Raw genomic sequence first — 17709 nt, 5'->3', positions numbered from 1 at the left:
AATACTGTCAAAATTCTGGAGATGTCTCTCTTAATGGGGTGAAGTGAGAGATTGCTATGAAGTCAAATTAGGAAAACCACACCCAGTTTTCCACTTTAGATTTTTACGTTCACCTCTAAGAAAATCATAAACAAGTCAGTAAGAGTCAACATCATTTTTAACCACATAGTTTTTATCCGTACACCAAGGCTGTGTTACATTCCTTATTCACTGTCTTTTCTCACAGTTTGTGTGTGAATTTTTCTTCTATCTGTCTCCCTCCCTCCCTCTCTCTGACATAGAAAGAGAGAGAGAGAGAAAAGAGATTCCCAGTTTTCTTGTGTGCCAAGTCCCTTCTGAAACAAGGCTTCTCCCTAAGTGGCATGGGGCTTCTGAACAATGCATTAAGTTGCCACTTTATGACAATTCCCATAACAAAAACAAGAAGAAAAATATTTTAGATTTTTAAAAATTTGAATATAGGCGAAATTGAAAGTGACAGATTTATCCATGTTGTGAGACGGAATGCCACATAACCTTTAGTAGTATTTGTGACTTGGCAGATAATTTTTAGATGGCTTCTAAGTTCAAAGTCAGAGCCCAGCCATTTCATCCAGCAATAGATCCTGATCTATATGGAATCAGAGAAACTTCCATATTTGTATCTAGTAAATTACTCATCCAGTCCACATTGAACTGTTTGGATACATGGTGGGATATGAATGGGAATATACATGGATATGTTTCCCCATTCATATCATGTTTCCAAACAACCACCAAACTGTTATTCACACATGATTCGATGGCAGAAAATGTAGCTCTTGTGTGAAGTAATCAAATTATGTTGGCAGAATGAGTTATTTTAATTAAAGCCTATGAAGAATCAGAGTGTGCCAACATGGTGTAGTGGTTTGAGTATTAGAACAGAATTCAGGGAGACTAGGGTCTGAATCCTCCCTCAGCCATGGAAACCCACTGAGGGACCTTGGGTGAGTAACATGGACTTAGAAGAAAAGAATGACAATCTACTCTGAATACATTGTTCCAAGAAAAAAACATGACAGGGTTTCCTTAGGATTGCCATAAACTTGAAATGACTTGCAGGCACTTAGCAGCATCAATGGGGAATCAGACTATTTATTTTTCATGGATTATATTCTTATTTCAGTTTTGCTCTAACAAATCAGAACAGAGCATCATTGAAAAAATCCAGCATCTCAGTAGACATGAAACCAGAGACAACCACATACTAGAAAAGGTGAGGTGTGTTTCTTCTTCTTACTCTTAAACTTCTGTCTCATGAAATAATTACTTAATCCTTGAAATATCAGAGAATTTATGAAACTACTTGAATTCTGTTGCTGCAAATTAGATTTTGCTCTCACGTGGGGTATGGCTACATACAAACCACATAAGTATATCTGGGAGGAGACAGTGGGGAAGAGTCCACCACCATAACCATGTAGTATCACTACAAATTCACACAGATCAAGTACGAGCTTCTTCCAGATTTTGTCAGTTGCATCCAAGTTCTGTCAGGCTCTGGCCTGCTAATTGTAGGACTCTTCTCACTTTGCTGGTCTGCTTCATCCATGGTAAGTGCAGAATGAACCCATACATACATTTGCCAGATGATACTCAAGGCTAAAACTAGAGACAGGAACATGTGTGGCATGTAAACATGCCTCCAATGTTCCCATGCAGTCAAGAGGACTCAGTAACTACTGAAGTTATGAAGCTCCTGCATAGATGTTCCTTTTCCTGGCAACGTTATAATGGTGTTCAGCAGAACATGGTTACAATGCATTCTTTAGAGCTTTGTGTTTAATCATGCAATGGTCTAACTTATTTCTTGGCGATCAAGAATATTGGATATCTGGGGCTTACATGAGTGCTCATATTCTCATTCCCAGTTCTAATCAGAGGTGCACAAAACAAAGGCCTGAACACAGTTTTAGTCCTTTATGGCAGTGTCACTCAATGGTGGTCCCTGGACTGATGTTAGTCCCTTAGTCATTGACTGCTGGTTTTTGGCAAATTTCCAGCAGAGAAAGAAACAGTTGTACCCAATGGCCACAAATTTAGTGTCAGCTCCTGACATTATGGCAAATAATAATTTCCAGACCCTCCATATCAGATATCCCAATACTAAATTACTATACAGTACTGTCTGATTGAGATATCATGGCACTTAGAGTATCTGATGGGTAAGACCTAGTCTTAGACTCCTGATGTTTTGACTGCATCTCCCATCAGATTCAGGTAATGCAGCTAGAGATGGTGACATAGGCAGTGCTCCATAAGGGTTGATTATCTGGACTGGAAACATAAAAGCTGCTTTTTGCAAAGGCAATTGTTTTGTCTAGGGCAATGGAGTTTATCAGACAAGGGAAACTGGAATGGTAATCTGAATGCAATCATGGGGTTTAACGTTATTGCATGATAGACTACCACACGCAATTTCAGGCAATGGGAAGTCAGTCCGAACGTAATCATGGGGTTTCACGTCATTGCGTGATAGACTACCATACGCAATTTCGAGCAATGGCAAGCTATTTTCGGGCAATGGGAAGTCAGTTCGAACGCAATTCGAATTCATGTAAATTCGCTGAGCTAGCAAATTCACATGAATGCATTCTGGCCCCACTTTCTTTTCATTCGAAATTAAGAGAAATTCCTCCCGTGTGATAAACTCCAATGCTGCTGTCACTGCTTGGCGGCAGCACTATACATGGATTTGTCTCAACACTATTTGGAGATGTTGGGATTTGATGCCCAGCTAATGATGCTGGGACCTTCCAGATTCAATGTCTGCTTTAGCACAGAAAAGTTAAGATCTGCTCCGGGGTTTCTGTTCCTAAAAAAACCCCTCTCCACTAGTGCATGCTTGCATACTTGGACACCATGCTGTAGATATACCCTTCAGAGAGCAGAACCTATCACTGCATGCCGTCTATGAATCTAGTGTTCAAATGGATAAGCAGGGCTGTTGCCTCAGAAAAAATAGAGAAATGGGAAACTTTCAGCTCATTCTAAATAGCAAGTACTATGTTCTTATTGCAAATGTATTTATTGACATTTCCTAGGAAAAGATGATGCAAAACCAGGCATTTCACATTTTAAGCTGTACAGAACACTGTACATTTACTAATAGGTGCACAGTGCTTTGTGTATTAACTGGATTGGAAAGGCAATACATTTTGGTTTTAAATTTTACTTTAAAGGTGAAGCAGAGACATCTAAACTTTTGAAAAGACTTGCAGGAATATTATACTTTGGATTACCCCAGGGGTGCCTTGGGAGGAAGGGAGGGCAGTTAGAAGTGCAATCCCAGGTCCTAAATACCCTAAAAGCACCAGATCCTGACTAATCTTGAAAGCTAAGCAGAGTCAGCCCTAGTTAGTACTTGGATGGAAGACCACCAATTGGTGCTGTAGGCTATATGTCAGAGGAAGAAACTGGCAAAACTGTCTCTTGAGTATCTCTTTCCTAAGAAAATCCTCAAGAGTTGGCCACCATAAATTTAGAGGCAACTTGAGGGTGTATATACACACAATGTAGTTTCATATTGTGAGTGCCCTGTGGTGGATGTTTATTATCTGTATATTTTTCATTAAAAAAGTCAATCACTGTCAGCTTTACTTTGTGTAAAATCCACAGCTTGGAAAAGTTACTTGGTTTACAATTCCCAGAATCTCCCAGGCTTTATGTGGCCATCATGAGATGTCAGCATAGCATAGATTAATGTTGTCCTCTGTTACAACTGAGCTGTCATGTGAACTGACTTTAAATGGCAGAGGACTTGCAAGTTTCCTTTGGTGAGTTTTCACTGAAATGTTCAGATCAACCCAGCACCCTGATTCTTGAAGTTTTGAAAACATTCTAGCCTTTGTCCTCTAACTTTACTTTACTGTTTCTTCAGAGTTCCTATACTGATGTTTGGCTTTTATATATATATATATTTTAAACAGGCCTGGGATCTTGTTAACACTGTCTCCACAGTGTGTGAGTCAGTCTGGACATTAGGCCTCCACCAGACCTTTCTACTGCTCTTAATCATTGGGAGATGGCTGCTTCCCATTGGCGGTGAAATTACTCGGGACCAGTTATCGCAGCTGCTTCTTATGTTTGTGGGTACTGCAGCAGATATACTTGAATTCACTAGCGAGACATTGGAAATAGAGAATGTAAGGTAGGTAATATAGGAATATACCAGTTATTCTAGAGATCTCAGTCCATGCCAGTCTCTGAAAAATTTCATTTGGAACATTTAGATGTCCCTTAAGTCATTGGGCCAAATGGGAAGAGACAATATTTGTCCAAGTGGGAATTTAAACAATAGTCACAGAGGCTTGTTGAAAATGAAAGCAATCAAGCTGAATAAACAGGAATAAATTAACATCCATCATCCTAAATCCTTTTCCAGAGCTTTGGTACACTGAAGTTCGTCTCAACTAGCTTGTTCCTTTGGTGTCAGTGGGTTCCCACCCTTGGTTTTGATAGACTAAACAAACTTTTTGTGCCATAGTTCAGAGGTCATTCTTACTTCACCAACTGCATGAAATGGATCACAAACATGCTGGATCTCTCTGTCTAGCCCTGTTCAGGTATTCCTCTTTGCTTACAAGTAGAAATAGATAGGGGCACATGTTTCAGCGTGGCACCCTCTACTCCCAACATCCTTGTGTTGCTTGGAAAGATCTGAAAAGGAACTGTGTTCAAGTGAACATGGGTACAGAGCTCCATGAAACTGGAAGCCCTGTTTTAGGACTTTATCACACGGGGGGGGGGGATTTAAAATGGGATTAAAAAGGCATTTTCCCAGCAAAGTTGCAAGATCACAGCAAAGATTTTCAGACTCATCATAATTAGAGAGGGCTTATCCTGGAAAGAAACAGGAATACTCCAACAACAACAAAACATTCATGGGGAAATCCGGTGAATGGTTTGTTGCAGAAGTGTTCCTGTTTCTTCCCAGGATAAATCCTCTCTAATCTCAACATCATCTGAAACTCTTCACTGTGATCCTGTGACTTTGCTGGGAAAATGTCTTTCTAATACTGGATTTTTCCCAGTGGGATAAAGTCATAACTATAATTTCATTTACTGTTAACAGTTCATTTTCAGATCTTCCTGGCAAAACAGGGCTAGAGCACACATGTTTAAAATGAAGCCCTGTGTATAAAAATAAATACTACTATGCTCATGTAGAAGTTTGAACACTTGAACAGGGCATCTCTCTCCATCTTTCTCTCCCTGAGGCTGCACCGTATTGCAAAATAATTCAGGTGACACCACTTTAACTGCTATGACTCAGTGTTATAGAATTCTGGGAACTGTAGTTTATTGTGGCACCATAGCTCTCTGCCAGAGAAGGTGAAATGTTTCACAAAACTACAATTTCTACAGTTCCATAGCATTGAGGCATGACAGTTAAAATGGTGTCAACCTAGATTATATCTGCAGTGCAAATGCAGCGTGCTTGTTGTAAAATCTGCCTAGCACCTATTCATGTCTCTACACAATAGAACTGTGGCTGTCAGAATATTCTAGAACAGTGGTTCTTAAATATATTTTATTGCCACAGCATCAGTAATAATAATAATAATAATAATAATAATAATACAGTGGACCCTTGTTATACGTTGGGGTTTGGTTCCAAAATCTGTGGATGCTCAAATCCCATTAAATATAATGACATAGCAAAATGGTGTCCCTTATAAAAAATGTAAAATCAAGGTTTGATATTTGTAATTTATACTTTTTTGGAACATTTTCAAACCACAGATGCTTGAATCCATGTATAAAAAATCTGTGTATAAGAAGGACTGACTGTAATAATAATAATAATAATAATAATAATAATAATAATAATAATAATAATAATACAGCCAGCCCTCTGTATCCAATGATTCTGTATCTAAGGATTCAAGCATCCATGGCTTGAAAATATATTTTTTTAAAAGTATACATTCCCAAAAGCAAACCTTGTTTTTGCCATTTTATATAAGGGACACTATTATACTATGCCACTGTATTTATAAAGGGATTTGAGGATCAATGGATTTTGGTATCCATGGATAGTCCTGGAACCAAACCCAAGCGGATATCAAGGGTCCAGTGTACTATTACTACTGCTGCTGCTACTACTACTACAACTAGAACATTGAACCATTAACCATTACACCATCCATCAAACCTTCCCTCAGAGGTGCTGGAGGGGAAAACTTTTCTTCTGCTTCTTCCTGACCACTTTGCGACTTGAGCAGATTGAACATCAGCATACAATCTCGGCCAGCCAGTGAGCCTTTGCCTTGGCTTATGTCACATGGCTTATAAAAATGTTCCAAACCCTGATCTCTATAGCTTTCAAGATATTTTCTTACTACAGATATGAGCTAGGTTTCCTGGCCAGCACTTTTCCTTGAAAAAAGTTTAGTAGGGGGATAAAGGGTGGAAAATTGCGCTAGAGACTGAATGCACCCCTAACAATGTTGGCTGGCCATCCTACCTTTTTACTGTCTGAGCACAAAATCTGGGAAACATTCCTTTGATTTGCCACTCAGGAATACAATAATATAGTGTAACTACAAAATTCCTATCAAACACATGGGCCTGATTTTGTTACTAGGATTTCCTAACATACACACAAGCTTTTAAAAAAATAAAACATAAAAAAATTGCAAACCAGTTCTTTGGTCTTGTGAAATGTTCTTGAGACTATGTCCACTCCTAGATTCCATAAATTTAAATTTGGGATTGTTTCCTCCTATTATTATATTGAAATATAAGAAGCTGTAGGTCCTACCTGCTGGATTTCATATTTTTTTAATATAATGGCTTTCCCAAATAAATGTTACTAATTTTTCTCTGTTTCAGAAACAAACATGTTCTTGTCTATGCGATTCTAGCAGTGTGGACTTGGAGCATGCTGCAGTTTCCTCTAGATCTTGCAGGTTAGTAATGTACACTATTTCTTAGGATTTAACCAACAAGTAAAAAAGTCATGGGGAAAAGACTAAGGCTGCATCTATGCTGCAGAATCAATGCAGTTTCACACCATTATAAATGTCATGGTTCAATGCTAAGGAATCCTGGGATTGGTTGTTTTGTGAGATACTTAGCCTTCTCTCCTAGAGAGCTCTGGTGCCAAAAAAACTACAATTCGCAGGATTCCAAAGGATAGAGCCATGACAGTTAGAGCAGTGTCAAACTGCATTAATTCTGCAATGTGGATACAGCCTACGATGAGAACCAACATATATATGGAAAATGCCAAGTCACAGTACTGTCAGTTCACTCATATATGTCAGGTAACGTGGAAGAGACTAACAGGGCTGTCTCTTTGAAAACTTTACCAAAGAGTATTAAGATGTTCCCTGCTCATTTTAAAGTGTTTTAAATCCAGGTGGCTCCAAATGAGAGCCAAGCACTCTGTCAAAGCCTTATTTGGCAATTCAAGCTATAAGAACTATTTTTCTTACAGAGATGTATGGCATTCTGAATGCTACAAAACAAACATATGGCATGAAGATGAACAGGCTCAAGGCCTGAGGCCACTGTTTATAAGTGGAGCCAGGACTCACAGTGTCAATTGCTCTAGGCAATTCCAGGGAGTTCTATCTTGAATAGTTTTCATTACTCTTTGGCAGTAGGATATTTGTGATATATGGGTATCTGTGAAGGGATTAACTGTAATATGAACTTTGGTGCCACCTTCTAACAAGCACTGAAAGTGAATTGGACCCTATCCAAATATCCAGTGACTCAGTGTAACTTTGGGGACTTCAGTGTTTCTCACTTTGAGAAGTTTTCATCCCTTACCTAACTATAATGCTTCAGCCTTCTTTGCCTAGTGTCCAGTCTTTTACAGTATTTTAATGAAGGCATCCATAAACCATCACCATTTTAATCATAGGTTGCTTCCTGAAGTAAAGACAAAGGACCCTATCACATGGGTTTAAAGAATGGCTTACCTTTACTGAATTCAGTGTTTATTCGGGAGGCAGCCGGTTTCTATCACGCCTAAGTCACCACCGAATTGGCAGCCGGGTCCATCCCAGATGCAGCCAGGGTCATCCAAGCTGCTTCTGCGGCCATTTTTAGAAGTCAGAAGCTTCCAACTACTAAAAATGGCTGTGGAAGTGGCTTAGATGACCCTGGCTGCATCCAGGACAGACCTGGCCAATGATTCACCACTGATTTATATATGATAGGAACCTTCTGCCTTCTGAATTAACTCTGAATTCAGTAAAGGTAAGCCACTCTTAACCTCATGTGATAGGGTCCACTGAATGAGAAGCAACAATAATTCTGCTTCACAGCTGATCCTACCATTAAGTAGAATGCCTCATGCAGAAGGTGTCAGGAGAGCAGTGGCAGATGAATGTCTTGATTCGGGCAGATGAATGTCTTGGGTTGGCCATGGCCTGCTGGCATTGCCCATTTTGGTTTGGGGCCCAGTGACAAAGACAGACAAGTGGGGAATGTTTAACAGTTTCTCAAGCTTATTTCACAGTCTTAGGGATGGCACCATCAAGGAGTGAAAATACCTGGGAAAATAGAGGTTTGCTACATTGCCCCCAAGAAATGCCAGTTGACAGGAGCTTGACTGGGTAGAGACAACATGCAGAGCTAACCATGTTTGCATTTTTAAGACACAAATACAGCTTAATACTGTTAAGTTTTTAACCTATTTTTTCTGTGGGCTACCTTGAGTCCCACTTCAGGAGAAAGTTCGCATGAAAATAAAATAAAACAAAAATACAGGCTGAATCTGATGAGTAACAAATTCTTCTCCTCTACACCTTGTTATGCTTTTCAGTTCAGGATCTCCTTTGCTTGGTTTATAGTATTAAAAACAAGCAAACATATTTAAACAAAAATATCCATCTTTATTTGCAGTGCAACATGTTGAGTGTGGTCCGTCCATCTCCTCTAAGAAAGTCTTCCGTTTGCTCCTCTGCAGACACAGTGCGGACCTGTGGAACATTGGGATCAGCTTATTCATACAAGATGGGCCATTTCTTATTGTGCGTTTGATCCTGATGGGTTATTTTAATGTTATTACCCAGATGCTGGTGTTTTTCACGGCTAAGAATATCTTAAGTGTGATGTTACAACTGTATCGTCTCATTGTGTTGTCACTAGACTTTCATGCCTCCCTGCGAAATCAGTCAAACAGCCGGAAAGGAGGAGTTGCCTGTTGCCCATGTGAGCCTAACAGTATCAGCCTTCCACCCAACAGTTGTGATACTGATGAAAAGGAGTGTGCTTCCATTCCTCTGGAGGATTCAATCACAGCTGAATGCTTGTGATGAAGATCTTGATGTTCAGTCATTTCCTCCTTTGACCGTTTTTGAAGGGACTGGCATTATCAAATGGCCCATTTAGTTCTGACATGTTTCCTATCCACTACATGCTGAATGTTTGATTCTAACAACCAGGAGGAAATGTTGCCTGAATGGAAACATTTCAGTCATACTGACTTAGATGGGCTGACACTAAATCTATAGTGTATTTATCCAATGGGATTAAGTAGAAACAGTTTTCTACAACTATTTTTTTAATGTGATGGATTACCATACCTGGTTATTGACTATAGGTGCTAGCAGAATATTTCCCTGGAGTTCAAGCTTAGCTCCGTAGCAAATAACCTCTCTGGAGAACAATTTTAAATGTGACAACTGCTCCAAAGTGCAAGTGAATGCAAAGAATGAATTCTTTCTGCCAATCTGACAATGGAGATTTCATATTCAGTGAATGCCAAGGCAACTGGTTTACAATTACGTCTCTCTTGGCTGGACTGATAATAATAGTGTTGAGCTGATGGAAGAATTTCAGAACATCATGTAATTCTTTCTTCCAGGTACAATCAAATACATTTTATCTCAGATCTCGCTTGATATTGACACTACATCAGTATCATGTTTGATTTGAGCCTATCACAATTCACTTTACCAAAGAATTTTCACAGAAGCATTTGTCCTTTTAATAGTTGCAAATTTAGGAATTTGCTTAGTATGGTTTCCATTTACTGCACACTCAAGAAAAGGCAATAATATGTGATCCCCAAGGGTGGCAAAAGTGTCTCTGTCTAGATTATGCTGATTGTAACTCCCAGCATTCTTCTCCATTGGTTAGAGCTGATGGGAGTTGCAATCCAACACTACTTTCCCTTGGACTTGATCAATAACTAAAGTTTTTTGACATCACATAATTAAAGATTGTGCAAAGAAGCATGTTAGCAAATGGACTATCAGAATGATGTCTGACCATCAGATTGAATGAATGAAAAGGTATCCACTATTATCATCACCATCACTATTACATATAAGGGTTGCATATTTGTAATATTTTTTTAAAAAAATGCAAAGAAGAAACCTACCCTGTTTTTTTCAACAATTTTCATATTAAAATATAAATAAAATGAAAATGTATGTAGCATAAAACTCTGCTCTCATGAAAGTCAATGAAACCTTTACAGTGAGTAGTGACTCATTCAGGCTATAATCAAAGGTTTTCAGTTTTCTTCAAAAAAAGGAAACTGAATTCAATAGCCTTCACCTTACATTGCTAGTGAGCAGAGACCAGTCCTTTGAGTCTGTCAGTAGAGCTCTAAGGTGAAACTCACCTGTCCCAAGGAAACTGGACATTCCCTCTTGATATATTCCTTAACCTACATTTGTTTTGATAATGTGAATATATGTGTGCATGGTGTGTTTATATTTACAAAGGAGAAATATATGGAAAATGAGAGCCAGGTGATATCATGCTTACAATATTGTTCTGGATTTTGGGAGAACCAGATTTTAACCATCGCTGTCTCATGAAATTCACTGTGTGACCTTGGGCCAGTCACATACTCCCAGCTTAGCCTACCTCACAGGGTTGTTGTGAGGATGCAATGGAAACAAAGGAAAGCCACATATGCTGCCTTGAGCTCATGAGGAAAGGTGAGATATAAATGTAGTAAATAAAGACATACATGTGTTAAGCATCTCCCATGTTCATCTGTAGCTTTTCATGTCACCAATCTGCAGCCTACCTGTATCTCTTTTCAGGGTTGCTTCTAAATTGGAAGGAGATGGCTTAAAATGACTTCAGGAACATCAGTGGCTGGTGGATTTGTGCTGTGGAAATAGTGAATCCACTCTTGTCTTTAATAGTTGCTCCTCCTCTTGATGGTACAGATTGTGCAGGAGACATCTAGATATGGGATCCTTATTCCCAAGAGAGATTTGGCTCTGTGAGAAGTCTGATATGATCTGAAGGAGAGGATAAGAACAATCGAAAGTACTTTTTTGATTATGTCCATAGCAAATGGAAGAGGAAGAAAATGGTAGGGCCACTGCATTGAGAAAAGGGCAAAATGCTAATGGGGAACAGAAAAAAGGCAGAACGACTCAACACATTCTTTGCCTCAGTCTTCTAGAAAAGGAAAAGGGTACTCAACCGGAGGAAAATAAAGCAGAAGATACAAAAGGGGAAATGCAGTACAGAATAAATAAAGAGATAGTACAAGAATACCTGGTTAATCTAAATCGGTGGTCCTCAACCTTTGGTCCTCTAGATTTTTGAGACTTCAACTCCAACAATTCCTGAACAATGAGTATACTGACTGGGACTTCTGGGAATTGAAGTCCAATACATCTGGAGGCCCAAAGGCTGAGAACCACTGATCTAAATGAATTTAATCTCCAAGACCAGATGAACTACATCCAAGGGTATTAAAAGAACTGGCAGAAGTAATCTCAGAGCCACTGGCAGTAATCATCGAGAATTCCTGGAAAACAGGAGAAGTCCCAGCAGACTGGAGGAAGGCAAACATTGTCCCCATCTTCAAAAAGGGAAAAAAAGAGGATCCCAACAACTATTGCCCAGTTAGTCTGACATCAATACCAGGAAAGATTTTAGAGCAGATAATTAAACAGACTGTGGACATTTTAGAAGGGAATGCCATAATCACAAAATGTCAGCATGGGTTTCTGAGAAACAAGTTATGCCAGACCAATGTGATCTCTTTTTTTGATCAAATTACCAGCTTGGTAAATGAAAGGAATCCTGTGGATATAACATATCTTGATTTCAGTAAGGTCTTTAATAAGGTCCCTCATGACATTCTTGCCAACAAGCTAGTAAAATATGGGCTAGATAATGCAACTGTTAAGTGGATTTGTAATTGGTTCACCAGCTGAACCCAAAGGGTCCTCAACAATGGCTCCTTTTCATCCGGAGGAGAGAAGTGACCAGTGGGGTCCCACGGGTTCTGTCCTGGGCCCCGTGCTATTCAAATCTTAATTAACAACTTGGATGAAAAGAAAGAGACCATTCTTATCAAATCTGCAGTGACACCAATTAGAAGGAGTATACACCCAGAAGAGTATCAAAATTCAAAATGACTTAATGGATTAGAAAGCTCAGCCAAAACTAACTAAGGCCTGTTACGACTGCCAAAATAAAGCGCTTCGGGTCTCTTTGGAGGTATGCTGTTTAAATGATGCATGCATCTAAGATCTGGAAGCTGCACCAAGCTGCACTCCAGTGCTTAGGAATGGAGTGTGGCTTTGTGCGCGACCTCTGGACTCTTAGGACCCATGCATCATTTAAATAGCATACCTCCAAAGAGACCCGAAGCGCTTTATTTTGGCAGTCTTTAACAACCCAACAGGGGAAATGTACTCACTTAAGCAAAAATAAAATAAAATAAAATGCTAGATTATGGATGGGGGCACCTGGCTTGACACAGTGCATGTGAAAGTAATCTAGGAATCCTACTAGACCACAGGTTGAACACAAGTCAACAGTGCAATGCAGCAGCTAAAAAGGCCAGTGCAATTCTAGTTTGCATCAACAGAAGTATAGTGTCTAGATCAAGGGAAGTAACAGTACCACTCTATTCTGCTTTGGTCAGACCCCATCTGGATTACTGTGTCCATTCTGGGCACTACAACTCAAAAAGATCATAGAATCATAGAGTTGGAAGAGACCACTGGCCACCCAGTCCAACCCCCTGCATGCAGGAACTCACATCAAAGCATTCCTGACAGATGGCCATCCAGCCTTGCCTTAAAGACCTCCAAGGAGGAAATCCACTACACTCTGAGGGGTGCGTTCCACTGTCAAACAGCTCTTACTATAGGAAGTTCCTCCTAAGTTGAGCTGGAATCTCTTTTCTTGTAGCTGGTTTGTACTGTTAAGTCCCAAATCTCTTTGCGCCATTTTTAGTGGGACATTCTGGAGTCACAGTCCATAGAATATCTTGTCCAAGCTCTACTTCAGTGACCTTCTCTGCTGTGGTGACGTAAATAATTTAGAATGAGGAACAGGTGGAAATTGTTCATTTTGTTCTCTCTTTTTTGAATAATGTTTCAGAATTCACAATGCTGACATTCATAAAGCAGTGGAAAAGATGAGAGATTCAAAAATAGCTCAGTGTTAGAAAAAGCAAAACTGACATATTCACCTACCCAAGCAGGGGATTTGGGTCCTTATGTCTTTCAAAACTCTGGTTTGAATCCCTATATAGTAGCCACATTTGTGGTGCTGAATTAGGCTGCCACCTCTGTTGAGAACTGCAGGGCAGGCAAATATAACCAATCCTTTCCATACTGGAAATAACTATACCAATTAAATTTCTCCAGTACAGATGGTAGGATTTCATGCAGTGCAAATCTAAAAAACCCATCAAAATGTGTGAATTATTTCATAGACAGCTAAAAACTTGAGTGTGAAGCAAGTTGAATGTAGGACAAGAAAAGACCAACAGATTGTCCACTCCATTTCAAACCTCCACTTTCTGAAGTTTAAAACTGTGCAGAGAGCCTGTTAAGTAGAATCGGCTCCCCAATGATGATGTTCAGTCCCAATTATGGGGAAGAGAAAGGGCAGTTGCAGAGGTGAGCCGCAAGGATGCAATAAGATCAAATATATGGGGGTACGAGACCTCTGAATAGATTTAAGTTGATCTAGATCTGCCCTTTACTTGCTAATAACATCACCACCTCTGCCAATATAGTTTGGGAAATAAACCCTTTATGGACTACAATTTGCAAAATTCCCAGCCAATAACAAGGAAGTATCTGTTTCCATGTGCCAGCTCAGGGAGTGCATGGAAAAGCTACTTTGGAGGCTACATATCCCCAAAGCCAGCATGCCAAAGGAAGCAGCATGGATTTAACTGGCCAATGAATAAATTCTATAAAACGGTATGGAGGCAAAATCCCAAATCATGGTAAACTAAAAACAAAACAAGCAAAAGAACTGATACAATACAGCAGGAGTGGGAAATAATGTTTCCCAAGCATCTCAAAGTGTTGCTGGGCTGCATTTTGCATGATTCCTACTCTGACCAAGAATAAGGGCTTGTCAACACTCTGAATTCCTCCCAGGCTTGCTTTGTGCTGTTTACATGATGCAGAGCCAAACCCCAGAATCGGGCACAGACTGTCTATATGACAGTTGCACCTAATTCAACTTTTCCTCCCCTTAACCCATATTTAAAAATTTTACCTTTTGCTCCAGGTGTTCAGCTTTTTCTGTAGTGGTGGCAGGCAGCTGCCTTCCCATGTGGTCCCCGCAGACCACCTGAGGTCAGACCAAGGTGCCCAGTATCGATAGCATGACCTCATTGTGACTTCAGTGGCGGTGCGGGATGATGAACTGGGATTGCATGGTAAGGCAGACGCCTATTGACACTGTGGAGAGAGCACAACTAATGGGGGGAATTTGTTGGGAATTCTGGGACAGAATATACCAGGAGCAGCCTGGAGCATTCTTGCCAGTGAAGACAAGCCTTATGGGGGTTGAAGTTCAACAACATTTGAAGGGTCCTGCTCTGGCCTGTTATTTGTTTTTTTCTCTTGTCAGAGTTAAACTTTTCAACAGTTAACATGTTGATTCCCAGTCCTGTGTTTACCCTGACATGAATCCCGAAAGTAAAAAGCACATTTATTATTATGTATGGTTTATTTTTGTATTAATGCTCAATGCCCACGACGTCATGTGAAAACGATCCCACTTTTGTGGGATTTTTCCACTTTATGTACATATTAAAATGCAACGTCATGTGCAACATCATATGAAAATGATCCCACTTTTGAGGGATTTCCCTGTTTTAAATCCCATTTCTGCATGGGAACACCCTCCTTGTGTTAAACACCTCTGTTATATTTCATTGTGGAATCAAACAGAAGAACTGAGAATCCAATATTATCATAGAGCTAAGGAAAGTTCCAGTTTTGGACTACAATCCCAGAATCCCCCCACTAGCAGGCTAAGTGATTCTGGAAACTGTAGTCTAAAAAAGCAACTTTTCCAAGCTCTGATTATTTACCAGTTAATGCTATATCTAGCTTCTTAATATAATATAACATTAATATAATCTTGCATCCCACAGAAATCACACATACAAGGAGATTAAAATTATAAACAAAGGAACTAGCAGGAAAATAGCAGCTTAAGGTTTTCATTATTGAGCCAGAATGGTACTATTAACACTTGGCAATATCCCAACATTTGGTAGAGAAAATTCATGTCAACTGTATTTCAGTGTCAACTCACAATTGCTAAGCTTGAACATGTTTCCTTATAAGAATTTTGACTGGAAGATAATATCTGTCCTTTGCCCTAAGAGGGAAAAAAGACATTGTAGAGAAGAAAAAAGAAGGATGGATGAGAGATGGTAAAGAGAATTGTGTTTGTGAAGTAGGACATCATATCATGAAATCACTGGGTGGCACTAAGTAAGTGGCTGCTCTTGCAGCCTTGATTCCTGTGGAAATAAGAACAATGATTTGGCTAAACAGTGTGACGTGTGTGTGTGTGTGTGTGTGTGATATAAGGCTAGGGCCAATCCTACTACTAGGCAAGGTGAGACAGTTGCCTCAGGCAGCATATTTGGGGCAACATGAAACTTAGCTACCTAACATTGTGATTGTGATTTTACTGCCAGGAAGGTGGAGAGACATTTGTAAGATTTTCTGCCTCAAGTGCCAAGATAACTTGGCTGTCCTAGCCATCTTGACATATGTGCATATACGTGTGTGTGTGTGTGTGTGTGTGTGTGTGTGTGTGTGTGTGTGTGTAGGGGTGCCATTTGGTCCTGTCTCAGACAGCAAAATGCCTAAGGCCAACCCTGGAAAATGTAGTCATTACTGTTGTGCTGAAGTGCATTAGGGTTACTTGAGTGGGAAGACTATGTCCTGAATACCTTAATTAAATCATTGTGGGCTTTGGTGAAGTCCTGGGTGCCAGGGGCTGCAGCCTGAGGCAACAGACAAGATGACAATTCCCCCTTCCATTCCATTTATAGAAACCTATAGGACTAGAAATCATATCTGTTTTTACAATTGGTGATGGAACAGCATCCATTGTTGTACCTTAGGACAGCAGGCTGGCACACATACAGCCTTGTCTCCCAAACCATCACTGCTATTCCCTCTCTTTAACACCATCAGCTGCTTCATTTTACCAAACAAGAGGGCTGGCCCTTCTAGACAGGCTTCCCTCCAATCTGTTTCCTCTGAGAGCAAGGTCATTTTGTGGTGTTTCTCTGTCTAAAGTTGCAGAATGATCCAGGGCCATGTAGTTCAGTGGTAGACCACATGCTTTCTGTGTAAAACACACCAAGTTTAGTCTGCGAGGAAAAGTATACCACAAGCCAGGATTGTCTATGCTGTACGGTTGCGAAAGCTGGATAGTGAAGAAAGCTGATAGGAAGAGAATGAACTCATTTGAAATGTAGTGCTGGATAAGATTTGTACAGATACTGTGGACTGCTAAAAAGACAAATAAATAGGTCCTCCTATCAAGTCTCCTGTGCTGGATTTATCAGATCTCCTTCAGGCAGATATTTTTCGACTCATCCCATGAATCAGCAGTCCTGTCAGAAAGTGATGTGTAGTACAGTTTTATTCTAGGAAATCTCTGTACTGTCTTGCAGAAAGTCAGTAATTTGAAATACACATTTTGAAAAGCTCCCTAGCCTGGGGCCCCCAGACATTTTGCTACCTCCAACAACATAAAAATTAACACTTCACTCTACTATCTCCTCAAAATTAAGGTGCATGGTCCTCAAGGCCCGTTATAGGAAATCCACCAGGGTCTCCTTACTCCCAATAAAAATATAATACAAATTAATTAATTGTTAATTTATAGTTTACTGTTGTTTCATAAATCGAATGCCCAAGGCAACTGTTCTACATTGCCAGTGGCATGGACTTCTGTGTTTTCTGGCCAGTATAGGAACTTTGCCCAACTGTATTTTCCCAGGTTACCTGTCCATTAGCAACAATCCATCTATCCTTTCCTCTCCATCTCCATAATATACTCCTTGTTCAATTATGGACACTCAGAAAACTTTCTAAGAAAATAATTACATTTACAAAGACTCTTGATCTTTTTTCAGATTGTTTGCCTGAGAATGCCCTGTGTTGACTTTAAAAATTATTTTAGGTGAAAATTTCAAGGAAACTTTATTTCCTTTCAACTTTTTATCCCTTCTTCCTTACAAACGTGACACATAGGAAAAGGTAGTATCCTTCAGCTTTGAAAAGTTATGCCTATTGGGTATAGTAATGCTGCTTTTGATGTCTTGTTCTGAACCCTCAACCTCTTCAGGCTTTCAGAAGAATGAGAGCAGAATTTGGGAACAGAGAAGGAGATGAGAATGCTGGCCCCACTCTCCCCATGTCTCTGTGTACTCCTAGAGACAGCTTTTCATTCTCCATT

The 17709-nt window shown here is 39.8% G+C and overlaps 1 protein-coding gene and 1 long non-coding RNA gene across 3 annotated transcripts in view; one reads left to right on the top strand and one right to left on the bottom strand.

Annotated features, from left to right (window-relative positions):
• Positions 1-10974, top strand: part of TMEM26 (transmembrane protein 26) — a 32905-nt gene extending 21931 nt beyond the window's left edge. Inside the window, exons 3-6 of one of the 2 annotated variants that reach the window (XM_042459180.1) lie at positions 1148-1237; positions 3951-4171; positions 6859-6935; positions 8884-10974. In XM_042459180.1, the coding sequence (XP_042315114.1) occupies positions 1148-1237; positions 3951-4171; positions 6859-6935; positions 8884-9296 (801 nt within the window). In that variant the 3' untranslated portion in view covers positions 9297-10974. The remainder of the gene's footprint in view (positions 1-1147; positions 1238-3950; positions 4172-6858; positions 6936-8883) is intronic. The other variant, XM_042459181.1, reaches the window with a different exon arrangement.
• A 3049-nt stretch (positions 10975-14023) lies between these two features.
• The window catches only part of LOC121926310, a 29279-nt gene continuing 25593 nt past the window's right edge, over positions 14024-17709 (bottom strand). The window contains exons 2-3 of the long non-coding RNA XR_006102997.1: positions 15541-15606; positions 14024-14675 (exon numbers count right to left, since the gene is read on the bottom strand). This is a non-coding gene — a long non-coding RNA (uncharacterized LOC121926310). The remainder of the gene's footprint in view (positions 14676-15540; positions 15607-17709) is intronic.

The sequence above is a fragment of the Sceloporus undulatus genome, chromosome 3 (genome assembly GCF_019175285.1).
Source record: "Sceloporus undulatus isolate JIND9_A2432 ecotype Alabama chromosome 3, SceUnd_v1.1, whole genome shotgun sequence".
In the NCBI taxonomy this organism is placed as follows: Eukaryota; Metazoa; Chordata; class Lepidosauria; order Squamata; family Phrynosomatidae; genus Sceloporus; species Sceloporus undulatus.
The sequence above is the reverse complement of the archived record's forward strand: the minus strand, read 5'-3'. Positions and strand labels throughout refer to the sequence as shown.